The 27031-nt window shown below is 39.6% G+C and overlaps 1 protein-coding gene across 11 annotated transcripts in view; it reads right to left on the minus strand.

Annotated features, from left to right (window-relative positions):
- Positions 1–3027: 3027 nt before the first annotated feature.
- LIMCH1 (LIM and calponin homology domains 1) overlaps positions 3028–27031 on the minus strand; it is a 315733-nt gene continuing 291729 nt past the window's right edge. For 4 of the 11 annotated variants that reach the window (XM_090266941.1, XM_090266943.1, XM_090266948.1 and 1 more), the window contains 10 exons: positions 21757–21837; positions 18577–18669; positions 17568–17672; positions 16627–16754; positions 14979–15100; positions 14606–14729; positions 12299–12376; positions 10607–10715; positions 8163–8265; positions 3028–3246 (listed from right to left, as the gene is read on the minus strand). In XM_090266941.1, coding sequence (XP_090123067.1) covers positions 3221–3246; positions 8163–8265; positions 10607–10715; positions 12299–12376; positions 14606–14729; positions 14979–15100; positions 16627–16754; positions 17568–17672; positions 18577–18669; positions 21757–21837 — 969 coding nt within the window. In that variant the 3' untranslated portion in view covers positions 3028–3220. Of the gene's footprint in view, positions 3247–8162; positions 8266–10606; positions 10716–12289; positions 12377–14605; positions 14730–14978; positions 15101–16626; positions 16755–17567; positions 17673–18576; positions 18670–21756; positions 21841–27031 lie in introns of all 11 variants that reach the window. The other 7 variants (XM_090266945.1, XM_090266944.1, XM_090266951.1 and 4 more) reach the window with 4 other exon arrangements.

The following is a 27031-nucleotide window of genomic DNA, read 5'->3' on the forward strand; positions in this document are numbered from 1 at the left end:
CAGTGACAGGGAGCCTTGGGGTGATGTCAGGGACAGAGGCAGAACACAGACACTTTAAAGGGCTTGATCTGGCCTTCTTTAGCCAGCGCTGGAAGTTGACCATCATTTGGTTTTTCAGATAACTTCCACTGGCATCTGCCTGGTCTTCATTATTGTGTGTCTCGTCTCAAGGTGTTCGAATTCTTCAGTGGAAGGCAATTCATTCCTTAGTGGCTCCTTGCCATCACTTGACTATGGAACCCTGGACCAAAGGCTACAGAAGAGCCTGATTCTCTTCACCAAGTCAGAAAACCAACCTGCACCTCTCCCACACCCCCCAAAAATCAATGGAAAACAAAGTTGATTTGAGTATTTTATTTATAAATGTACATTTGCTATAAAAGCTGTTGCATTTTAGGCAACTTTTAATTTTATTTTCTTACTATTTCTCAGAGGCATTTTAGAATAAATATTTTAAATGAAGGTTAGTGTAACTGATATAGAACACTGGCCCATCCAGAACAGTAACATCTTTTGAATGGACACACACATGATGTGGATCATTTCAGTTCGTTAGGTCTTACACTGTGTATAGATAACTATAATAGGTATTGCATTAATAGCACTACATAGAAAGAATGAGAAAATGTCATGGAAGTTTGCTAGTGAAAAACAGAGTCACTCATTTTCTCTTAAAGAAGAGAAAAAATTCGCTTTTGGAGTATGAGGAAAAAAATCAGATATACTTCCTCAGGAACAATAAATCATTTACTTGCCTCATCTGTTTTTTTAAGCAAACACATTTACAATGTAGCTCAACAGAGCAGAGCATTTTTTTTTCCTGGAATCTCAAAGATTATTTGAAAAGAAATAGATCATACTCATTATGCTGCATTGGAAAAACAAGATCTAGTCTGCCATGTAACAGACTCCAAATGAAATATAAATCAAATATAAATAGAAACAGTTGGCAATTAGAATTTAGAAAATGTTGGAGATTATTCTGTGCTGGTGACTATTGTTCATTATGGGAAAGCACATTTCGCAGTTGGAGAATAGGCTTTATTTTTCTTGACTCAATTCTAGCTTCAATACATGTACAATGAGTCTCACTAAGAAATATGTATAAATGGGTTTGTGAAACCAGAAGAGAATGTGCAATATTCATATAATTCCTACATAACGGATGGAGTTCCACATGTAAAAAGTATTCTATAAAAATCGGTTATGAATGATCATATTGTACATGTTTTGTGCATTATTTCTGGTAAAGGACTCTGCTAATATCATGCAAAGTGTAAACATCACATTATCAAAATAGTTAATAAAACATGCAGGTGGTTAATCAAAATATTGAACTTAATCTGTACATTTGCAAAACTTTTTCTTTTTAATTTTTTCTATTTTTCTATTTTTTCAAATTTTTTTTTCCCTGTAAAACAGCGAACACTTCCATGCGAAGTCTTGGGAACCTGGAAGTGACTTCATCTCTTCAATGTACTGCATCCATAATTCATCACTGTGTGCAACAGCTTTGCATTTTCTAAGGCACAATTTTTAATGAAGTGATGTATAAATTTCAGTCTAACAACAGCTCATCCAAATGACAAAATGGTCAAAATACCTCCAGTGGCTGAGGAAATTTCTGCACTTACATGGAACCCGCATGCAGAGAACCATCTAGCATGTAAATAAATAAGTGCTAGCCATACTCAATAAGACAGAAAAAAATTATTGCTTACATAACAGAAAAACATCTACTTGATCTCCTTTCATGACTACATTAACCTATCAGGAGGATCGCCATAGTCTACATTCACAAAATGTCATCTTCACTTATTTGCCATCATTTTAAGGCAGAATAAATAGTTCTCCTTTCCCCAGTTTTAAAGAAACAGCTTGGAGGTTTAAAACATGATGCTTTTTAGTAACTCGATTCCTTTCTTGGCCAGCTGAAACTCACCACACAGGGGCAAGAAATAACCAGCTCTCCACAAGAGTTCCTCTCTCAAAGTCTCCAAGAGCCAGGTCCAGAATTCTAGTTAGTAAAGAGAGCCGGTGGTGCAGGAGAATGAGGAAGAGCAGATGTCCATTGGAGTGGGCAGCGCACATGTGACCTGTAGGTTCTTGTTGATCACCCGCCAGTGGCTTATCACATTGTATGTCACTTGGATTCTATTAGGATGCATTTAGTGTTTTTGTTTAGACACCTGTGCTTCAGGCCCTGAAGGAGAACTTGCAGGCAAGGGTGAGCAGTGAGTGGTCTCCCTTAATGAAGGACTGATCTTGACGAGAGCTTCCATATGCCTTATGCTGAGTCTTTTATTGAATGGAGAGTCTGAAGAGAAGCAAGCAACAAAGTCCTCATGGCTAGCAATGGCCCACCACTCTTTTGAAGATCAAACTTCCTCATATATTTGGGTAATAACTTTGGAAATGATGACTAAAATATTTTCCTCTGTTTTTTTTTTCCTACCCTTGAGCAATGTCCAGAGTGTAAGTCCAGCTGATACTGCAAGGATTCTCTTTATTTGATGGACCAGGCTCTATCAATGACATAACCTTCGAAGTATACAAAACCTAATACTAATGGTGCAATAATTTATTGGTATGACTTCTACCTCAAAAGGTAAGTAACCAATGTTTCAGGATTACAGCATATATTATCAGATTAGTGTCTTTGCATTAAAAACAAGTTATAGCTCAGAGCTATATGATGTGGTTTTTAGTTTCTGAAATGCATTAGTTGTATGCTCCTGCCTTAAAAGACCACATGTCTCAAATTGGCATGTCTTGCACTTTCTGCAGCTGAATTTTGTAAACACAAAGTATTTAATTCCTAGAAATACTAGAACAAAACAGGTTTATTGAATCACTGATCTCATTAAGTCCCAAAAGAAGAGGATAACACATTTTAAACTGTAAGCCTGTATGACCACACTAACACCTTCTTCTGAGCTAGTCAGAATCATTACAATTCAATATTCTTTTGTATATACTGTGCAAATGCAAAAAAACAACAACAAAAACAAACAAACAAACAAAAAAAAAAAACACCAGGAAAAACACGAATACTGTACTATAAAAGAACAGATACCATTTTTGTTTTTGTTTTTAAGAATAGCCTTTCAGAAATTAGATGAGTGCGGAGAAGCCCCTGAACTTGAGATTCTGTTCAACAACTGCCAGGAGACACTCGCAAGAAAGAAATGGTGAGTGATCTGGAAGCTTGAAAACCATGTCACAATGTTGTGGGCTGGCCAGCACCTGGAATGAAGAAATCAGAGCAACATTTGGTTGAAGGAGTCAACGCTTCTTACTTCAGATGTTTAAAAACTTCCCAAATTAGCTATGACCTCTGTCTCTTCCCTCTAGGCAGGAAAACTTGTCCCATCTTACTACTCAAAGTGTGGTCCCAGGAGACGTATATTGATATTAACTGGAGCTTGTTAGAAATATGGACTTCTGAGCCTGATCTCAGAACTTAACAAGGAGACGAAGTGACTCACATGTCCTGTAAAACTGGGTTGAAACCCTCTGGATTTCATCCTACACCAACCAAATGATCTCCAAGTTTTCTACCTCGTCTTCTTTGCAAATAAGCAAGAAAATATTCTCTTCTCTCTCAGTTTCTTTATGTTTTGGTATCTCTAAGAATAAATACATTGCAATAGGAGGAATTTGACATATGACCTAGAAACAGAATTACTGAATTTAGCAATTTAAAATACAGAACACCCAGTAAAATTTAAATTTCAGAGAAGCAACAAATAAAATCTTTAGCATAAGTATATATCCCACACGATATTTGGGATATAGTAGTGCTAAATTCTGAACATGCAATATTTGAAACACAGGCATACAAAAGAAATTCATTGCTTATCTGAAATTCAAACTTAACAGGGCAAAAAGCATTTAACTGGGCATCTTGTAATTTATCCGGCAACCCTCTCTAGGAAGGATGGTTTGGGTTCCATATTTCCTTCTGAACCTTCACAGAATTTCTCATTTTAGGCACCAGAGTTCTAATGAGGCAATAGCAACACTGGAAAAGACCCCAGGGATTTTGCATTAAGTGCATTTCATGTGAGTGAATGATGGAACAGACACAGAGACACAGTCACCCAGCACCCAGGCACAAACGGCACAAGTGGAACATGTGATGGCTCGACTCGTGACAGGTAATTTGTTTTGCACTTCCATTGCCATTTACATACGAACTTAAAAACTGTTTACACTGCTTTTAGGAATTGCATTTTAATATGCTGTTATGCTATTTTTCCTCTGCAAGAGAAAATTTTCATTTAAATGTGACTAGTTACTTGAAGAAAATAGGATTATATATTCAGGTTTTATTATTCCACAAAATGAAATTATTTTGTTTCACTTAGAATGCCTATGATGTAAACCACCCCTCATATCCATCCATCTCCCCTTTTCTCAACTCAGATCAAAATCAAATAAAAAAAGAAAAATGATTTTTTGCTATTTCTTCCCATTCTGACTCTTTTATTGCATCTGGGATATAGGCAACCAATTCCAGTGTATTTATACTTCTCCAACTCATTATTATCCCTTCCACCTATTTACTCCTAACACATTTTTTTTTCTGATGACACCAAGAAAAGAAATGAACAGTATTCTCAGATGTGCTGGTCATTCTCCCTGTCATGTCATGCCTCAAAGTTTAGCCTAAAATGATTATTAACATTTATCTGGAAAACTAAATATGATAGAAGAGTTAGGAAAATTTGGGAAAATATTTAGAGTTAAGGTGGCCATTATTACTCAATTTTAAAACATATTATGAAGCTATAATAATTAAAACTGTTTGACATTAGAGAGTAAATAGGTTAGTAACACATAAAATATCCAGAAATAGACCCAAATGTATATGTGAACTTAGTTTATGAGAAAGCTGACATTTCAAATTGAGGAAAAAAGGATTATTCATTCAGTTATATTCACACAATTGGCTAACTGGGGGAAAAAAAGGTGGATATCTTATTTCTTATCCCAAAATATATTCCTGATGTCACAAATTTATATGTGAAAAAGAAAACCAAAAGCAGTTCTAGGAGAAATCTCAGCTAAACTTGTGACCTTGGAGCAGTGAGAGTTTTTCTAAGTAGGATGTAAAACACAGAATCCAAAAAAGAAAAAAAAAAAAAAAAAAAAAAGATATGTTTAATTCCCTAGATGAAAATCTTTTCTATGAAAAATAATCACAAGGTAGAGAGATGAATGATAACTGCAACAAGCAGCAAATATAAAATAAAAGGAAAATTTCTTTAACTTACAAAAAATTTCATATAAATCAAGTGCCAATAGAACAATGGGCAAAGGATAAAGAAGTACAATTTTAAGAGAAAGAAATGTAAATGGTGAATAAACATATGAAAAGATGTTCAAACTCACTTATAATTAAAGATACACAGATCAAAGCAATGAATTCCCTCCCCTTTGAACCCAGCTAGCAGAGAGGAAAAGTAAAAAGTTTGATGATATCCGGAGCTGACATGGGCATGGAGGGGAAGCAGATCTTACGCACTGTGCAGGGAGAGGGCACTTTTCTGGAAGAGAGTTAGGCAAGTTGTCTGAAAATTCGGAAAGCACATGCCTTTTACTCAGCAGTCTTGCTGCTCACAAGCTGCCCTGGGGAAATGCTTTCAAATGTTCACCAGGATACAGGGACAAGATGTTTTTTGGAGCACTTAAAAAATAATATTAGAAAACTGGAAACGCCTGAGGTGCCCATTCATGGAGATTTAGTTTTAAAACTATGGTAAGTCCATACAATGCGATTGTATGCAGCTATTAAAAAATCACTGAAAAGAATGAGAAGAAAGAACATGTTATATGAAAAAAAATTGCCAAGATATATGTTTATATTAAAGACAACAGCAACAAAGACTAAGTACAGAAAACTATGTGATTAACTTTGTGAACTAAAAACCAACCCATGCACCTGTGTGTGTGTATGTGTGTGTACCTATACAAACATGCATTCTGCCTCTCTCCCCAAGCAATTATTAGAAAGTGATTATAGTGGTTACCCTTGGAAAGTGCCTTTTTCTACTTTTAATTTGGTATCTTTCTGAACATCCAGTTTTTCTAACCTTATATCACTTGTGACATTTATTTATTTGTTCTTTTGAATGTATATAGAGGTTATCTCAGCACAGAGATAAGACTTTTTGCTTTCTTCTTAGTATCATAGTATTCTAAAAAACAATCCTAGTAAAATACTGCATTAAAATATAAAATAAACAAAGAAAATAATCCTATCTTTAGTCTACCTGCAAGTCACTTTCTTATTTTTCATCTTATGAGACTGTTACTGAAACTCGACAGTTCTTGTCTTTAGATTTGGAATTAAAAGCAGTTACTACCCGTTTGTGTTTGTACAGATAGGAAAAAAAAATTCCTGGCCTAGATCTGTAAAGTTAATTTCCAAAAGAAATGACAATGAGCCATCCAACTTCTCGATTAAAATAAAAATCTGGATGAAAACAGGTTACTGTCTCCCAGAAGTGGGTTCATGTTTGTTCTCTGCTGGCATCCTTCACGCACTTTAAACTATGAAGGAAATTCAGACTTACGGCGCTTTTCAAGTCCGGCCCGACAGTCCTGCCACCTAACAGTGCCCTCTTCTGGTTTTGTGACTCACACTCAGTTGGACTGAGAAAAAGTATAATTTATACAAGATGATAGAAAAAAATCACTTTAAAAGCTGGGTGGAAAAAAGTTTAGTTCTCATTTCTAATGTATAAAGACAAAACAAAAATTTAGTTAAAAATATAATTATTATGTATTATACATGTGTATATGTACTTGTGTATGCATGTATATATGGTACACTATTTATACCATATTTTATATATTTAATACACAGTATAAAAACCATCATATTATGTTATACCACATATATAATATATACATGGTATAAAGGTATAATATATAACACATATATTGCATGTGCATATTATATATAATACCTGGTACAAATATATAAATATAAATATAATACATAATATAAATAGTCCAGTTTGATGGTACCTGCTCTAAGTTGGAACTGTTCTGACCTCAAGTCAAATGTTTATCATAGATCAAAATATTAAAATGCATGTATTTCGCCGAATATACTAAATCCATAGCTATAAAATAACAACTTCATTTTTTAACTCTTAAAGTCTTTAATCTTTCAGATTTAGAGATTCATGTTTTAAAAAGCTGTAAAAATGTCACTGCATTTACTTGGAGAAGTAATAAATGATTCTTGAATTTCAAACACCATTTCTTCACTTCCCCCCTTTTTCTTAAAGAAAGAGTTTCTGACTGATGAGTTTGCATAGAAGAGTCTCTTGTCTAGGCCATCCACCAGAAGGACTCTATTTATGATGGAAAGTGAGGCAGGATTCAGAGGCTTAGCCACTGACTCTTTACACATTTTCTAAACAGAAGCTGGGCAACAGCACCCCCTGGTGCCCCCAAAACCATCATGAACCTTCTATGGCAGGAAACCCAGAGAGATCAGAGGGCAGGCTGCTCAAGGCAGCTTTAAGGCAGCACATATTTTTAAAGCTGATTATGTACTAAGGTATTTTGGACGGGGACAGGAATCACAAAGAAGCGGAACCCACCACTGGGTCTCTCAAAGGACTTTCAATTTAGTTGGGAGCAACAACATATTATGTCATGAAACTCCTGAATATAGAGCATGAAGATATTGAGGAGCTGGTGCTTGATTTGATGAACGATGGAGAGCCTTTCTTTACACTTAACTCCCCTCTACCCCCAAATGGTGCTGGTCTTCTAAAGATATACCTCAGCAAGGGAATAGTGTTTTACAGACCTTCTATCTGCCTTCTGTCTCACCAAAATCTCAATGGCGAGCTCAGGCGATGTCCCACACTTGGCCTGCAGTTTTTAATCTGCTGGTATATGAATGAACTTCTAGGTGACAAGGATTTGGCCACACCCAAGCAGTAACTTACAGTAACAAACAAGTGGTAAATGAAAGGTTATTTCATTATCATTTCCTTTATGTAGATGCTAATAAATCTTTCCCTCAGGGTAGGAGGATCAACAGCTGGGCAGAAATCATTGAATCCCTCAAACGGGTCCCACAAAAGGCATAAGATCGCACACACTCATCTCAAGGTGGTTCAGCCTGTACTCACTCCTGGATCGCATGTAGCAATCATTACAGTTTAGGAGACCATTTCGAATCCTAACATCCGTCCCACTCACTGCATCTCCAAGCTGTCCTTTACAAATTCCACACTGTAGGGGAGAAAGAACAGAAGTTATAAGGCACATAAGGAATTGCTTTGTAATGTGTAGTCACTGTTTATATGAATAGCACAATAATATAAATCACTTATACAACCTCCACATTTGTTGAGCATCTGCTGTGTGTTAGATGCAGCACTTAAGAACTAACTTAGAGCAACAATATACTTTTAGTATTTTATGGTAACTCCTTGCATTTTACAGAGAAGGGGACTGGTTCAGAGACGTTAACTGAGTTGTCCGAGGCTGTAAAACTGGTAAGTGGTGTTGGGTTAATCCCAAAGCTGTTAACCTCTATCACATGCCATTTCTAAGTAAATGTGGAAAACCATTTTTTTTTTTTTTTTTACTTTTTAATGGCATTTATTGGGGTGACATTGGTTAATAAAACTATACACATTTCAAGTGTATATAATTCTATACTACGTCATCCTATATTGCATTGTGTGTTTACCACCCAAACTGCAATCTCCTTCTGTCACCATATATTTGACCTAAGTACAAGTTTAAACAATTAAATGCTGGTGGTTTTAAATAAACACTTAGTCAACAGATTGTCAATTAAAACTTGCCTGTGACTAATCATTAAATGCTTTCCAGGTTAGAATTACTAGGAAATAGCTATTCACCTTATCTTTCCACATTAAAGGCACTGATGCCCAGAGTAACAAACCCACTGAGAATGGGCTCCTTTCAGCCAAGTCAGCTCACATGCAGGGGACCGTGGGAGGTACTGCACTGGGGGTGCCAGAGGAGGTGGCAGGAGGGGTGGTTCTGATGCCAGCCTCTTGCCAGGAGATCAGGGCTCAGCCCGGAAGTAGAGGGCCAGCCTCAGACTCATGCTTTAAGGTGACCCAGGAGAAAGCAAGTCTTCATCCCTTTGCATCTATATCACAAAGGCGGGGGATAAACCTAAGAGGCCATGAATCTTAAAGCATCAGGTCAGCTCCAGGATGTGAATATTAGAGAGAACAGCTTAGAAAGCAAGTCTCCTATCCCTTGAGAATCAGCAGAGACTCTTTGCCACCTTGATTATTTTGAATTCTGGCAAAGTTTTGGAGAACGAAGTAAGGTATTGGAACATATTATCTTGGCATAGCCATGAAATTTTAAAAAGTACCTCCCTTGAGCCTCAAAACACTCCTCGACCACTTAAGACATGCATTATCTTCATTAATTTTCCAGTGAGAGTATTGATAAATTGAGTCTCATGAGGTCTCCATATTGTGTTTTGTCCATGATAAGCTTTGCTCCCAGTGATTGCTGATACTATGAAATGAATAATTTTGGGACAACTTCACTTCCTTTTCCTTAGCTTATAGGTAGAGTGGGAGTTATTGTAAACCCGTGCAAGTATACTTTATAGCTGATGAAATTACCAACGAGAAAGAGGACATAATTCAAGAAGGACAAAGAGAGCATGTCAGAATTATAAACAGAAAGAAATGACTCTTACTTAGAGCTAGAGGGTTTAGTTTCAAAATTTATATATTAATTTGAAACATGCCTATGAGCAAAATTAAAAAAGTTGGGAAAAGCTGTAAGAGGCTAACTTATAAATTTTATAATAAATCAGTTGTAAGTGGTTAGCTCACCTACATATGAGCAGGAACTCTGGGACTAGAATCTAGGCCTCCTCATTTTCAGTGTATTCATTAATTCATTCATCTAAAAATTTTATGGACACCATCTCTGCCAGGTGCAGAAGAAATAGTGGGGAGCCAGACACACATGGTTCCCTTATGGAGTTGACAGTTTATTGGAGGAGCTGATAATTATTGTTAAGCAATCAATAGTGAATGATAAGGGCCATGAGGGTTCTATGAAGACCTGTAACAAAGGCAAGTGACTGGGTCTGGGTGAGCAGGGCAGCTTCTCGAAGGAAGTGATATTCAGTTTGGGATCACAGACCTACAGCTTAGCAACTCACTATAACCACACTTAACTGACAGAAAATCTTCAACATTGAGTCACAAGAATTTGAGGAGCAGCAAAGATATTACATGCCAAATAAATCCACATATACCCTAAAAGATTCAGAAGTAACATTGTCTTCCCAGGGTAGCATTCTCAGCTTTCTGCAAGAGTCAACATTCCGCCTTAGCAACAAAACCTGGTTTGTAAAGGTACACTGCACAAACCTGTTTTGTTCTCCTAACCCGACATCCCAGAGGGATGCGTGATCAGATGAATTCCACACACACTTCTGTACAATGTAGAGGAGGGAGTGCCTCACGAGCAGACGCCATCATGATTTCCAGGAGGTATTTCTCAGCAGAACGATGCCAAAAGACATTAGGACATTGTACTTAGAAGCGCGATGAATACATACCCTAAAGCACTGGATGTGAAAATAGAGATTGAGGGTCTCGATGATCATCGCAGCTCCTTTCCCCAAAGGAAGCCCACAGGAGGAGCACAGCTTCTTCCCACTTATAGACCTAGGTTTAAAACCATATATAATAATGAAGTATTCCATTTAGAATAGTTGGTTAAATACACAAACATGTAGCCTCATGCAAAAAAAAAAAATGAAAATGTGGATTTTAAAAATGTTTATATCATGAGTGAAATGACAATTACTGAACTGATGAGCATAAAGTAAGCATTAGATATAATTTGCAAACAAGTGTTAGACTAAATACAATAGGCCTCCATTGTGGTATAGGATTTGGCTTGCATGTGTACATGTGTTTTAGTTCTTTGTTGCAAGAGTTTGTGTTATAGTTTATGCAACCACAGTGACCAAATGCCTTGAAATGATGCAGCGTATTTATCATATGTTTACATAAGTCCTAAAAGGTAATGAAGTCTAGCTTTACTAAGGTTTCAAAGTTGCTTTAAAATATTACATAATTGATTCATTGGCCCACTAGTGCAGTTCTTTTACCTATTAAGAAAAAAAAATTTTTTTTGTTTAAAAATGGAGAGGTAATTAAGATACAGTACAACAGGGCCCAGGCAGATATGGGATCTAAATCCTGGCTTTGTCACCAAGTTCTGTGATCTGGTGTAAAGAATTCACAGTGGGTTTCCCTTTCACCTTCGAAACGATAGGATTGGACTAGATGATCTCTACTTCCTCTTCCAGTGTAAACACTCTGTGACTCCATGATCTGGGCACTCGATCAACATCCTCTCTGAGTTCTAAGCCCCTTGAGGGTGTGGGCCACACTATCCATCTCTGTTCCCCGGCAGCCCCTAGTGCAGTGCCCACCGATGGACTAGAACCAAACCCAGCAGACCGACACCAGGCAAGGGCACTGGATGACTGCCCGCTAAGGCAGCACTCTCATGACTCAGATCAGGTAGCACTGATGCCTATCGTCTGGAAAGCTCTTGAAATTACACAAGAAATGTGAAAATATGCCAGATCATTCAGAAGCCAAGGGGGTAGAGAGGGACAGCAGAAACAGAAAGGAAGACAAAAGAGGAAGAGTTGCCCTAAGCAAACCCTATTTCTTAGGATTTCCCTCTTATCCTGTAGTTAAATGAAATTTCTAAATCAAAGAAAACCTTGGAGCATCAGTAATTGGTCTCTCCAGGGAATGGGAACTCGGGCAGCTTTTAAGAATATCCTGGGGCCCACTGAATGTCCAGAAGCAATCCTCATAGAGGCTGAGTAGGGCGGGGAAAGGGGGTGGTTCTGTGGCTCAGCCCCTGCCTGGTTCTCTGCTAAGAGCCATCAGCCTAGAAGGACCGAGCCATCTTGGAGGGCAAGGGGCTGAGTGAGGAGCCCAGCAACTGTCTGGTGGATTTTATTATTAGATTGCAGGTTCCACACAATATAATTAAAGGCTTATGGCCACAGCCGTGCCAACGTCACACACTTGGCTTCTTCTGTCGCGGGCTGCAGACTGATGGGGAATGTGTTCTTTCCTCCTGCCGGTGTGTGTGTGTCAAAAGATACTTGATGGACAAGCCCCTCAAAATCATTTGGCAAGCACTAATCTGGTTAACATTACGCTTGGCAGGCTCCATTCAAAACAGGGCTGTCCCAGAAAGGCTTTCTGACCTCTTGTACCTGTTTGGTGACTGGCCAGGAGGGGTGGGAGGACAGGAGGACAAGTGTCCCGCCTGGAAGTTCTCTCGAGGGCTTTTCCTGTAACATGGTAAAGGAGCCAAAAATTACGACAAGTAAAGAGAAGCCCAATCCTACAAGAAAAGACATTTTAGATAAGAATATAAAAACCTTCCTTGATAAACAAATATAAGAGGTAATTTTTTATAAAGGACAAAAATAGTAATTCTGTCTAAGCCACAATTATGCATGTATTGGCTGCATAATATCAAAACCAGGCTGGCACCATTGAACAGAAAAGACAGAATATTTTTCTAATCTTTATTTTTGTCAGGTTCTTTGCTTATTTAAAATTGCATGCTGAGTTAGATATAAAAATTGTAGACTGGGTGGGAGGGGAGAGACGAGTAAGGACAGAGGGAAAAGCTCATACAGAGAGTCCAGAAATAAAGGATGGAACTTAAAGGAGGTAATTTTCTGTGAAGTGGCTTCCATCCCTGTCAATAAACTCATGTGATTTGGGGGGTGGTGTTCAAAACATTCAATAACTGCTGTGTCACGGGCACCTACAAAGCACAATGGCCCCAGCCAGAAGCTATAGCAGAATGGTTTTACAGATGCCTTTGGTTGCACAAGCCCTGCCTGTGATTAAGCTAGCAGTTCCAGGATCTTGCTTATAACAGTTATTTTCATTTGTAAAGACAGGGCTAGAACTTAGGAAGAAAAAAAAAAAAAAACAAAAAACAGGGATAAGAGAAGTGCCAGCACAGAAGTGAATGGGCGTGAGTCTACCTGTCTTCTGAATGCTTTCAGAAGAACTCCCTGAGCCCCTGCCCACCCAGACCTCCCTCCTCAGGCAGAGGTTGTTTTCTCCAAAATGTCCCATTTTCATGCAATATCCTAATGTATAAATACCATTACCTAAAAAGAATGGTTGAAAATCACTGCAATAATCAATAACAATAATGATTACTTCTATGTGACTTCAGCTTTTATTGATTCTATCATCTAGACAAATAAAAACCAGATTGGATAGATATAGGAGAAAAGGGAGAAATGGTTCAATTGCTATATTTTAAAAAATGTAACAGAGTAAAAAGGTAAACTTATAAAACAAGCTATTATCATTATCATCATCATTATCATCATCATCATTGTCATTGTTGCTACCATCACTTATACTAGATAGTTCCTATTATTTGCCAGGTACAAAACCTCATAGGTAGGTATAATTATTATTTCTATTTTATACTTGAGGAAACTGAAGCAGGGAAAGATTAATCAACTTGCTCAAAGCCCCGTGCAAGTAAGTGGCAGAGTCAAAATTTGAATCCAGGTGGTCTGGCCCCAGTTAGAGTGACTAGATGAAGTGTAATGAACATTATATTTAAAAAACTGATTACAAGGAACCTCTGGTTCAAACATGATCTTATCATGGAACTGTGGGTTCATTTTGAATTCCTCTACCACTTAACCAGTCAATACTTTGAATAAGTTATTTAATTTCTTTGAGCCTCAATTTCCTCATCTGGAAAATGAGAACAGTAACCCAAATGAAATTATTGGGAGAGTTCAGTGCGTTACTTTAGGAAAAGAAGAGAAGAGATATGTAAATCCTTCAACACAGTGCCTATTATATTGGAATGTTTCAAAATGTTAGGAACTATTATTATTGTCAGATGATACAAATCTTACAAAATTAGAATATAGCTTGGGGTAGCTACTTAAAGGAAGAGACTGATAAAGAGAGAAAAATATTTTGTCCTTGAAAAAAAAATTTGTCAATGGATTCTGAGACAATTTAACTCACTTAAATAGATTGTTAATACAACATATTTACAAATTCTAACGTTTAGATTTGTGGGTTAAAAACACTACTTTGCCTCTCTCAAATTGATAAATTCAGTGTGTAGGATCACTTGCTTGAAAGAGTGTCCTAAATTTCCATAAATATTTCTTACCTTGTCAATGAGATTCAATGGAGAGAAAGCACAAAATGCTGCTAATATCTTGCCATCACATGCTTTTTCACTTCCCCTTTCTTAGCTAATACATTTTTTAAAAGGATTTTATTTATTTATTTTTAGAGAGAGGGGAAGGGAAGAAGAAAGAGAAGGAGAGAAACATCGATTGGTTGCCTCTCATATGTATCCTGATCAGAGACTGAACTGGCAACCCAGGCATGTGTCCTGACCAGGAATCAAACCGGCCACCTTTTGCTTTACAGGACGATGCTCCAACCAGGGGAGTCAACACATTAAAATAAATAAATAAATAAAAGAAACTCCACATCCATCTTTGGTCACTTACTTCCGCCTTTCACTCGGTGACTCAATCTGGTGGTTAATGCTTTTATCCAAGGGGAGAGTTTTTGGCTTCACATCTTCTAAAGTGTTCATTGGTGGGTTTGATACCTGCTGATTCCGGGATGGATCTAGGCCAAATAAGGAACATAAATTTAGTGCTCAGTAACATCACCTTTGCTTAGTGAGACACCTTTCTTTAAAGTGCTAATGCCTACTAGGGTCTCAAGGTGATTTTCTGGGGTGGTGGGACTTTATTGCCAGTGCTATTTAGCATAAGCTGGAAGCTTGCAGCCAACAGAAATCATGTCTGTCTGGGCAGTAAGGGGGGGCCATCTTACAAGAATTTAAACATCGTGGTTGGCCTTCTCCATCCTTACCCTGAGCTAGCTGCGGGTTCATCCCACAGTGTGGGGCCCCAGCTTCTGTGACCAGCTGATCATCCTGATGGATTCCTTTTGATCCGAGGTTCTCAGCATCAGTCAAGGCCCCCTGAGTAAGGCTGTTAAAATAAATAAACATATTTCAGAACAGAGATTAAAGCAACTGAAGTAAAATTACAGATCCTATCCCTTAGGGTATGGAAGTACCAATTTCAGTATGAAAAAAATTAATGGGGCTAACTAAATTCTTACTTATTCTTTATTCTTCTTATTTTAAACTAGGTTTAAAACTCTGAACTGCTACTCATTTTTATTATCCAACAATTTAACAAGCTTGAGAAACCATCGTTTCGGATATGCTTCCACCTCCCTGTCCACAAAGCAATTCATTCTAATAATTTCAAGGGCTGCCAGAGCTAACTGCTGCCCTCTCCCAGATTTTCATGCGTAGACTTATGTAGAAATCATCTGGGCCACATGGGACTTTGGCAGCCTATGGTAACCTACCAGCCTTTCAGTAGCTTCTGCAGACCAAGAAAGGAGAGGTGGAGGAGATTTTTAAAAGTTTCCAGTGACAACAGGGACTGTCTGGAGAACTAGCAAAAATGCTCCTGAAAGGCTTATCAGTGGTTCTCAAAAATTCCTGATGGGTGGCTTTCATTTCATAAAACTGGGACATCCCTTTAAACAGTATACACTGGAAACAGATGTGCTCTTCTAAGGGCTCTGAAGAATCTAGACGTGGGCCCCAAGTCCCTATACTCTTGAACTCAGCCAGTCTTTTAGCAGAGGAGCAGAGGAGGATTCACAGAGTGAATCCTGCCAGAGGAGCCAGCTCTCAGCCACCCCTTCACTTGGCCAATCTTTGAAACTCAGGTCCCTCTGAGGATGGCGCCCATGTGCGTGTGTGCAGCCTGTGGATAAGCATGCACACTTACCAATATCAATCTGGTATCTCAGAGCCCCAGAGGCAAACATCTGTTTCATAAAGAATGTGCTGGTGGCAGAGCCTCTTGGGTTTTTATGGGTCCCTCCCAGGTTAGGGAATAAACCCTGTATAGCTACAACCATATTATGCTCTTGTCTGAGAGGGCTCTGAATGCAGCAGGGATTTCCAGGTGCCCTGTTCTGATAGCCCACAGAACAGACTGGAATCCATGGGTAGGGTGATTCCCCACAACCAATCGATTTGTCAGTTATTCTTTCTATTTTCACACAGAGTAAACATGGCTTCTCACAGCTCAGAGGATACTAATGGCAATGTTCAGGTCCACAGTAAAACCACAGTGGGTGGGACCCCAGCACATCATTTCAACCTATATCTCTCCAGACACATTAACCATTGCAGGTGAGTGATGTTTAGGTTTGGGGCTTTAAACTGATCACATGCTCCTTTTCTGATCTCCACTGTCTCCCCTTATTTAAAAAAGGTTTCCCCTATTGAACAATAAGGCCACTTATATTCAATAGCGTAGGGTCACCGACTTCAGGTTATTAGAATGTGTTCAGGCACTATGTAATGTATTACTGGAATGATCATTTCAAAGCCGAATATGATTTGCATCAGCAATGAGTACTCTTCCTGGGAGAGAACAGGCAGAGCCTGGTTTTGCGTATTTAACGGACAGGCTGGCACGGTTCATACCTGCCCTTTTCCTCCCGTGGCTCGCTTTCTCTAGTCTTCAGCAACAGGTCATGGTTGTCCTCCTGGAATGGTTTCTTCTGTCTTGTGTCTTGTTCTTTTTCACTATTGTTTTCCTGGCCCATCTTATTCTAATGGGACAAACAAGGATACTCTTAAATATAACTTTTTAAACCCACTGGGCAACACTTATCTCTGGCTATGGGATATTTGAAGCTTATTTTGCCCCAATTACATTGCCTACAATTTAAAGAACAGTTGTTCAAATTAACTGAATAGTACCTGAGTGCTAATGATTTAAAATAAATGTGTCATCAGGATTTCTGTCAGGAGTTATCATTAAAGGGAGTTAGTTTGAAAACCCACCTTTCAAAATTAAATGGGCATAGAACTACTCATTTCAACACAAATGGCTTTCTAGTGCCCACCGGTTACATTTTTTAAAATGCAGATTATGGACTATTCAGGGTTTGATATGACTTCTGTTCACTACCTTCATGATTGTATTTGGAGGATATGGGGGTAGACTGGCCTTTCTGGGCTCTCTCCAGCCATTGGAGACACATGTACATTTCATTTGGCATTTTAAGAATGGGTTAGAAGCAACTTTAATGGAGGCTGGTGGAGAGCCTACTGTTGAGTGAAGGAATAATGGGCAGTAAGAAGTTTATTCCAATACATGGCTCATGAATCAGGACCTTGCCAGCCAGTGCAGAGACACTTTGGTTGCTAGCCTGTGGGGGCAGACCTGGCTTCAGTAATGACTCTACGATTTGGCCATAGCAGTGACAATACCATGGGGTACAATGGCTGTGTGGTAGCTGACATGATTCTAGGGAAATAGCCAGTCCTGGTTTTTAACTTGTAGAAAACTTGGCCTTGTGGTTTTGTACTTCTAATTAGGTTTATTTATTTCACTAATTGCTTTTAATCTATGGTCTTACCACTGTTCCGCTGCCTTCAGTCATAGAGGAGGATGTAGACAGCTGGTCTGCAGAACTTGAAGAAACAGTAAATGGAACCACAGTGTCTTCAATTATTTTGCGCTCCTAAGAGCAGGAACAGGAGTTAATGAAAGGGGAAAAAAAAATCAAATATCACATTTGTCAAGAGAAAAATTTCATTAAGGAAGTTTAGAAGAAAGACATCAGTATTATATGCAAACAAGCAGGGCATTAAAAAAAAGTTTTATTTTCTAAAAGCATGTAAATCAGATAATACTCTCTATGAAAAATGATTTAGAAATTAGCATTTGATTTCATAGAAAAACAAAGTCTTCACAAATTAATTAGTGAGATTCAAGAAGCCTTACTAGAAATGCTATAGGGATTGGATTATGCACAAAAATTATAGTTGAAGATAAAATTCACAATATTAATCATAAACAAATTTTAGATAATATACATAAAATGTAGCTCCTTTCACATTCTCTAATGTGATCTGTTTACCTAAAAAAATGAAACATATACAACCGAATATTCCTCCCCCCCATTCCTCATCACTGTATTCACCATATGGTACTAAATCTCTTTATTCAGTCTTTTTAGTAGCATATAGTGATTGCAGTGGTAAGGATTCATTTGGCCTTGATGTCAAAATTATCCTCATAAAATTAATTCACTGCCAAACATACTTTCTCAAACACATTAATAAATCAATACTTTCATATCATCTCTCTAAGATAAACCAAGAATCTGACTCTCTGACTAGAGATCAGATATAATTATATTGTTTCTCTTGACCATGGCTCAACATACCCTTATCACAAACTAAATTTGGGGGAATTGTGGTCTTTTAGTGCCTATAGGATATGACCCTTTTAAAGAGGTCAACGGGCTCTGCTGTGAGTAAGGAGAATCAGTCACATGCACACACATACCACAGACACAAAAAGTATTGACAGACTGAGGAAACAGGACCACAAGGTCAAATTCCTTCTTGAGAATTTCCTACCTCCTCGTAGTATCTGCGTTCTTCCTCTTCCACCTCCTTCTGGGCCTTTTCCCACTCTTCTTTCAGCTTGTCCTGCTCCTTCTGGTATCTCTCCTGTTACAGAATTTCCAGAGACTCTTCTGAACTGACCATTGAAGGCATCACTGGGACTTCTGCCCCCTCTAAACCACTATGTGCCACATGCTGTGAGACTATCTTCCTATTGTAACATTCTGAATCTAATCCCTTCATGGAGCACAAGGAAAGTATTATTTTGTGGTACTCAAACACGTTAGGGACCTAAAAATCCAAAGGTGAACAGTACATGGTGGGGCAAAAAAATTGTAGGTTTACAGTTGTTCATATAGAAAATAATATAACCATTAATAAATAATAACAATATAAGAATAATCTCTGTTTTGTGTACTCACAACTATAAACCTGCTTGTGCCTCGCCCTGTATTTTCTGCTGTTGTTTTATAGAATTGTTGTTCAGATATATAAGTAGGCATTGCGCACAGAAAGAAAAAAGAGGAAAAGATCGAAAGATTCTAAAATCTTCCTTCACTTGGGTTTTGTCCTAGGAGGTAGGCTAACCCAATCGTTTGCTTTTTACTGGGCCTTTCAGAGATGAATTTTGCCATTCTGCTAACAGAAATATGTCTGCTGCTGGGAGAGTTTAATAACAAATTTAAAAAAAAAAAAAAAACACCTTGCAGAAAGGTCCGAAGTGGACAAGATAATAATTAGCTAAGTAGCTGAATAACACTTTGCCTGTAGCCATCCAACCAAAGTGGAATCTCCCTAGTTTAAGTAACTTCTGAAGTACGAGTAGCTCTGAAATGGCCCATTAGAAGGCTTCAATATCAGAAGTGCCATGACTGTTTCCAGAAATAATATAACACTAGTCACCACTTCAGGGGAAAAGGAATAAAATACTCTGAATAAGAACAGCTTTAAAAATGTGACTGGAGCTCCTGACAGCTGACTAGAAGAAATGAATAAATGGAGATTAAAATTAATGCCTAACATGAGAACTGACACCCCTGGATGCCCTGGGAATGGCATCCCTGATGTGACAGAGACACAGGGGTCACTGAAGGGTTATGACATACGGTCAAATATTTTACACTGATCATTGTCAATCCTCTCTCTGAGGCTAAAACAAGTCTGTGCTTTTTGTTTTTTAATCTTCCTGGGGAGACACTGAGATATCCTCCAGGTCTCACTTGTTACGTCCTTATCTTAGGAGCAAATCGGCTTTCTTGGGATTGTCTAGAGTCTGGTGTTCTTAAGACTGTTCCAGCAATGCCATGGCTGTTTGTTTAACCTGCCCCCAGCTTTTCATTCCGGGTGAGGATTTTGTTATCGAAACCTAATATCCTAAAGTTGTAGGGAGGGACTTCAGGGGCTTTTTGAATAGAGAAAATGAACCTCAAAACTTCACAAAAGCTGAAAACCAAGCACAGTGTTTCAGGTTAATTGGTTCTAGAAGCTCTCGCCCTGTGCTCCCATCACCAAGAGGATGCACCAAGACTGGAAATGCAGGGGGTGAAAGATGTATGTCTACATCCCCCTTCTTCCCCACAAACACCGTCCCCAAAGCCCTTGGCCCCCTGCGCCACCACACCGGGCAACAGTTTGGTGAGACAGGAACAAGATGTATGCCTGCACCGGGAACCGTGGCTGTCTCCCAGAGTGCAGCAGACAGAGTGCCACCGTGGTAAGCAGCCTTGCCTGTTGTCTTTACTCTGTGGCATTTCTGACTCCCGGCTGCTCACCACTTAGCTGGAAAATGGACGTCTGATCCCCAGGAGAACAGCAGATGGCCAGGGCTGGTCTGGGCTCTCTCCAAGGACATAAACGTCCCAGCAGCTCCTGGATTCTGTTGAATCCAGTTCTGACTAATGTTTTGATATTGAAGATTTATCTCTGCAATTTTGAAGAGTGTCAAATTTCACTGGCAGACCTAAAGCCACACCGCAAACCGTTAGCTGTCTAAACTGATCCCTGTGCCCCACTCCTGGGAATTAAGCCAAAAGGATTAGAGCAAAAAGATTTTTTGAAAAAGTAAAATAAACTTGCATTAAGCATTGCTTTCTACACAGCAGCAGAAAGCCATCAAAATTAATGAGATATGAAATTTTTCTTATTTATGATTTTTTGGTAAAATCAGTACTATTGGGGATATAGTAGAGAGAACATGACTTTTAAAAAAAGATTTTATTTATTTTTAGAGAGAGAGGAAGGGAGGAAGAAATAGAGTGAGAGAAACATTGACGTGAGAGAGAAACACCAACGGGGTGCCTCTCGCATGCGCCCCGACCGGGGAACTGGCCCACAATCCAGGCATGTGCCCTGACCAGGAACTGAGCTGGTGGCCTTTTGCTTTGCAGGGTGAGACCCAACCAACTGAGCCATGCCAGTCAGGGCATGGAAAGAACATGAGTTTTAAAGTCATCCAGACTTAGATTTGAAACTAGGCTCAACCCTTGTTAGCTGTGTGACCTTGGGCAGTTAATTTAACTTCTTTGAGCCTTAGTTTCTTGAGTTGTGAAGTAGGGCTAATAAGACATACTTGGAAGAGTTTTATGAGAATTAAATTAGATAAAATATGTCAACCACTAATCACAGTCCTGGCACATCCCAAGTACTCAGCATAGGTTAATTCCTAAGCTTATTAGCTTCCTTTTTGAAATCCTGTTACTCCACAAATTTACCTGAAACAACTAGAAACATGATCCATTTACTCACAAAATTTTTCTAGAATTGAAAATTAGCAGCTTTTACTCAAAGAGGGAGCAAACATTTCTCCTTAAGAAGCAAGAAGCCGGGCCAAATTTTATTTCACATGTATGCTTTCAAAAAGCTTTTTGACAATTCATTCCTACTGCGACTGGGACTGGATTTCATTGGCAACCAAGGAGGTGATGAATGCCTGACTTGGCCCTTCATCAATACTGGGAGGTTTTCACATTTTTAAAAGTGAAATGTTTTTTCCTTGTGTTCATCATTGCAACCTCTGGCAGGAGGAATAAGGCACAGGGCATCATATCACATGGACACAAAATGAACCAACAGACTCACTGACTTCTGAGGGGAATTCAATTCCATGTGTTTCCTGTGCTAAAAATCTACTTAGTACAACAGGAATTAGGAGAGCATCATCAAAAAAAAGGGCAGCAAACCCAGCCGTCCTACCTGGAGCAAACGTTCCTGCTCCTGTTGCCATTTCTCCTGTCGCCTGCGCTCCTCTTCCGGGTCCCATGCCCAGAACTTAAACTGCTTAGAAAATAAAAACATGATCAGCACGGAGCCATGTCCTCAAGGCCTGGCCAGGGGAAGAGACACACCCTACGGCTGGCTCTCGTATGGACACGCAGATGCAGAAGCCTTCACATATCTCCATCTATCTTCATCTATCTTTGTTGGCAGCAATGATTTTTTCATCTTAGTCTCTCTTTGGTTTACTTCCAAGAGGCTGATAGGATTCTGTGAACCTTTTTGGAGCTAATGAAAACACGAAGTAATTTGCCCCTGGCATGGCAGGCTTTTGCTTCATTTCTTTTAGAAGTGATTTCTTAAATGTATTCACGTGCTGGAGCGTAAGACACTCATTCTGCATATCGATCCTGGGTCCAAGCAAATGGGCACGCTTCTTTCAGCAGAACTGCATTTTGTAAGAGGTGATGCTTGCCACACTGTAGAACTATGTCATCTTTTACACTGCTCTTGCTTTCCACACCAGCCTTCTCTGAAGTGGGTTATTTAACTCAACACTGCCCACCCGCATTCCCTGACATCCAGGCCATGGGGAGTCCCTGCCCTGGGACCCACACATAGAGCAAACATTCAAACCCAAAGACTTTGGTTTTTTCTTTTAAGGATTTTTTTTTGTCAGTTTGGGAACCAAGTCAGTGAATGGAAATAATAGGATAAAAATTCATGAGTCAATGTGGGCACCCAGGCCACAGGGTATAAGATTGAGAGGGTCCAGGGGTGAAGAGAAATCAGTGGGCCTCTGGGAAACCGGCAAGAGGGGGGCTGCTGTGTTTAAAGTTGGCGTCCTCATCACCCAGAGTAGGTGCCAGGGCAAACCAGGTTCTCCAATAACTGTACTTCATCTCTTTCCCGATGGGGTAATTTTGGGAGACACTTACAACTGCTTGGGAATCTTGAAATAAAAAGTAAGGTAAGGGTGGGGGAGTTAGGGAGAAAGGGGAGAGTCTGGGGTGGGGTAGGGAGCAGGCAGAATCTACATACACTGGCTGCCCAGTCCAAGGTTTAGATAGGTCCAGTTACTGCCCAGGATACCTGGGTGATCCCATCCTCTGCGCTGCCCTGTCCCCACAGATCTACACAATACTCAGGTGCATGACCGCTTGGCTGGCATCTCCAGGATGAGAATGCAGGCCGGGCCATGGGTGCTGCTTGATTTATAACTTTATAAAGACTGATAACTCTAATATATTTAGACATATGATTGGTATTCTTGCTGTGGTTCCTACAAATGTTGGGAGGGCCATAAAAAATCACAGAAAAGAGGGCAGATGAGGTGGGGAAATGTACTTGCTATAGGCCCCTCTTGGGATTCATACTGCACATCAGCAGACTAAAAGCTCCCACAAGTTATGTAGGGTAAAAACTATTAATTGGATATAATACAAAATTTCCCAGAGGGTTTCCAGTCAAGATGGCAGTGTAGGCAGATATAGCTCCACTCTTCACATGACCAAATCAAAATCACAACTAAAATATAGAACAACTGTTATTCAGAACTATCAGAAAATGAATTGAATGGAAGTCTGACAACTATGGAATTAAAGAAACCACATCTATCGGACAGGTAAAAGGCGTGCAGCTGCAGAACGGGCACTGGTCCTTCACCTACATGTGGTGGACAAAAATTTGGGAGGGGTATCTCAAAATTGAGAAGTCCCAGTCCCCACTAGGCCCTTCAGCCCAGGGTTTCAGTGCCAGGAAGATAGGTCCCACAACTTCTGGCTGCAAAAACCAGCGGGAATTGAGGTGGTGGAAGAAAGCTCTGGAACCCCAAGCGGTTCCTCTTAAAGAGCCCACACAGAGACTCACCTACTCAGACTCACTCTCTGAGCTCCAGCACCAGGGTAGCAGCTTGAAAGGCACCAGTGGCATAGAAGGAGCAACTGAAGAGTCTGGCATCAAGGTGAGCAGAGGCCATTGTCCCTTTTCTCAACTCTCCCCTCACAGAGCTGGCAAGCTGGTGTCATATCTGAGACTCCATAAGCCTGACTAAACTGTTTGATCTGCCTTGGAGATCCCCAGAGACTCTGCCCAATCCAACTTATGGACCCACCCAAGCTGTTTTTCTGTATGGTCTTGGCTGATGCTTCACAACTTCCTAAATCCTCTCAAACAAGCAACAGCTGGCCTCAGTGAGCCCCAGGCCTGTCACTAGCAGCCACCAGCATAGATTCACAGCTTGGCTTTGCCTGGGAGTCTCCAAGCCCAGCACAAGTAGCAGCCATCTCAGATTGCTTGATAGCTCAGGCAAAGTGGCTCAGGGCAAAATACAGGTTGGGGGAGACCTTGGCCTGAACCACCTGGGAAACCCCAGGGCCAGGTCACCTAGTGGACAGCAACAGACCACGTAGGAGCACCACCACTCTGCCCTTGCATAGCTAATCCTCCATGGAGGGCAGAGCTTGGTGGTCAGTGGTCACAGCTAATCCTTGCAGCTGACTGGCCTGGGTAAATCCCTGCCATTGACCTGACAACAGCACTCTAAGGGTCAACTGCAAGAGGAGGGTGTACTCGGCCCACAGAAAGGGTACACCTTGTGTACCAAGCTTGGGTGATAGGGGAGACTGTGCCACTGGACCCTACAGGACACCTACTACATTAGGCCACACTACCAAGACACGGAGTCAAAGCAACTCTACCTAATACATAGAAACAAACACAGGGAAGCTGCCAAAATGAGGAGACAAAGAAACATGTTCAAAATGAAAGAACAGCTCAAAACTCCAGAAAAAGCTAAACAATAGGAGATAAGCAATCTATCAGATGCAAATTTCAAAACACTGGTTGTAAGGATGCTTAAGGAACTTAATGAGGACCTCAGCAGCATAAAATGATGCAATCAGAAATGAAAAACAATTTACAGAGAATCAACAGTAGGGTGGATGAAGCTGAGAATCAAACCAATGATATGGAACATAAAGAAGCAAAAATAACCAATCAGAACAACAAGAAGGAAAAGGAATACAAAAAAAATGAGGACAGTGTAAGCAGCCTCTGGGACAACTTCAAGAGGTCCAACATTTGCATCGTAGGGGTGCCAGAAGGAGAAGAGAAAGAGTAAGAAATTGGAAATCAATTTGAAAAAATAATGAAAACTTTCCTAATTTGGTGAAGGAAATAGATATGCAAATCGAAGAATCACAGAGAGTCCCAAATAAGATGGATGCATAGAGGCCCATTCCAAGACACATCATATTTGAAATGCCAAAGGTTAAAGATAAAGAAAGAATCTTAAAAGCACCAAGAGAAAAGAAGTTAGTTACCCAGAGGAGTACCTATAAGACTGTCAGCTGATTTCTCCAAAGAAATTTTGCAGGCTAAAAGGGATTGGTAAGAAATATTCAAAGTTATGAAGAGCAGGGACCTATGGCCAAGGTTGCTCTACCCAGCAAAGCTATCATTTAGAATTTAAGGGCAGATAAAGAGCTTACCAGACAAGAAAAAATAAAGAAGTTCATCATCACCAAAAGCATTATTATATGAAATGTTAAAGGGACTTATTTAAGAAAAAGAAAAAAATTAAAACTATGAACTATAAAATGGCAAAAAATACGTATCTATCAACAACTGAATCTAAAAAACAAACTAAGCAAACAAGAACAGAGACAAAATCATGGCTATAAAGAGCGTTTTGATGGTTGCCAGATGAGAGGAGGGTGTGGGGGAATGGGTGAAGAGGTAAGGGGATTAAGAAGTACAAATAAGTAGTTACAGAATAGCCACAGGGATGTAAAATACAGTATAGGAAATAGAGTAACCAAAGAACTTACATGAATGACCCATGGACATGAACAATGGTGTAGAAATTGCCTGAGGGAGTGGGGGTTGCTGGGCGGAGGAGAGCAAAGGGGGGAAAAAATCAGGACAATTGTAATAGCATAATCAGTAAAATATAATTAAAAAATATAAACAAAACAAAAGAGAAAAGAAAAAAGTTTGCCAAAGTTCCTTGGATGACCAGAAAATATCATCCAACCATGAATCCCAGATGGGAAATTCTAATGGATTAATAATGTAGGATGTCTGCTCTAGGCAGCATTTTCCAAAGACTTTCAAGCAGTTGAAATGGTCAGAACCTCAGGAGCACGGCCCTTTATGCCTTGAGGAAAAAGGGTGTGGTTAAGTAAATAAAGCCTTAAAGAGCTCAATGGGGAAAAATCTATTGGTAGGAAAATAAGGGAAACAATGAGGAATTATTTAATTTCCAGATGTCTGGAGGTAGTAATTGCAAGAGCAAGTCAAGTAAGGAGTAAGCAGGTAAGAGGAGGAGATGTGGGGTAGGGGATGGAGCTTAGAAGAAAATACAGAATATTTGTTAAGAAGCAAGAGAGAAAAAAAATAAGCATTTTCAGAAGATACAAGTGTGGTAAACAAGAGGGAAAGAACAGTGATTGTGTTCCTTGGCAATTATTTGCTGAGCACTTAATATGGGCTAGGTGGGGATACTAGCTGGCTAAGAGTCTCAGAACTGTGGAGCTTACAACTAGCTGTGTGTGTGTGTGTGTGTGTGTGTGTGTGTGGTGTGGTGACAGGAGTAGGACTTTGTGACCAAATACATAAATGATTACCAGAAGACAGGGGGAAAACAATCATAAAAGAGATATCAAAGGCGCTAGAGAAAGTTGGAATAGAGAGCATTTAGCCCACTTTGTGCTGATTAATTGGCCTTTCTATAGATAAGTGTCTTCCTTTGCCTTAGGGGTTCCTAAAGGGCAGGGAGGGCCCTTTATCGCCCCCACCCCACGAAGTATCCCAAGACCTTGCATTTTCAGGCCTTCCATAAATATTTGCTGAATAAATTAATGGACTCCATGCTGGGTGATGCATCTCCTCTTCACAGACCTGACCCTACAGCTGAAGGCCACTCCTAGTCTGACCGAAAATGGCCTGTGTCTACTGAGCTCAGCATAATCAAATGCGCACTTTCTCTTTCAGCTTCTCTCTCTCTCTCTCTTTTGAAATTTCTTTTACTTTTCTATTCTACGAAGAGCTATTTATCACCAAAAGAATTTCAAATTTGGGTATTTTCAGAGAATTCTTATAATAGGTCAGTAATTTGTTCTTGTTCTATTTTCCATAAACAGAAATAAGAATGTATCTTTTTAGGTGCCCTTCCTCTCCACCCCTGCCCAGGGGGTACAAGAACAATGTGACATTGTTGTTTCCATGTAGTTTTAAATGGAAATCAATGGGC

This window comes from Furipterus horrens, unplaced genomic scaffold (genome assembly GCF_987537825.1).
Source record: "Furipterus horrens unplaced genomic scaffold, mFurHor1.1.pri manual_scaffold_2, whole genome shotgun sequence".
Taxonomy (NCBI): Eukaryota; Metazoa; Chordata; class Mammalia; order Chiroptera; family Furipteridae; genus Furipterus; species Furipterus horrens.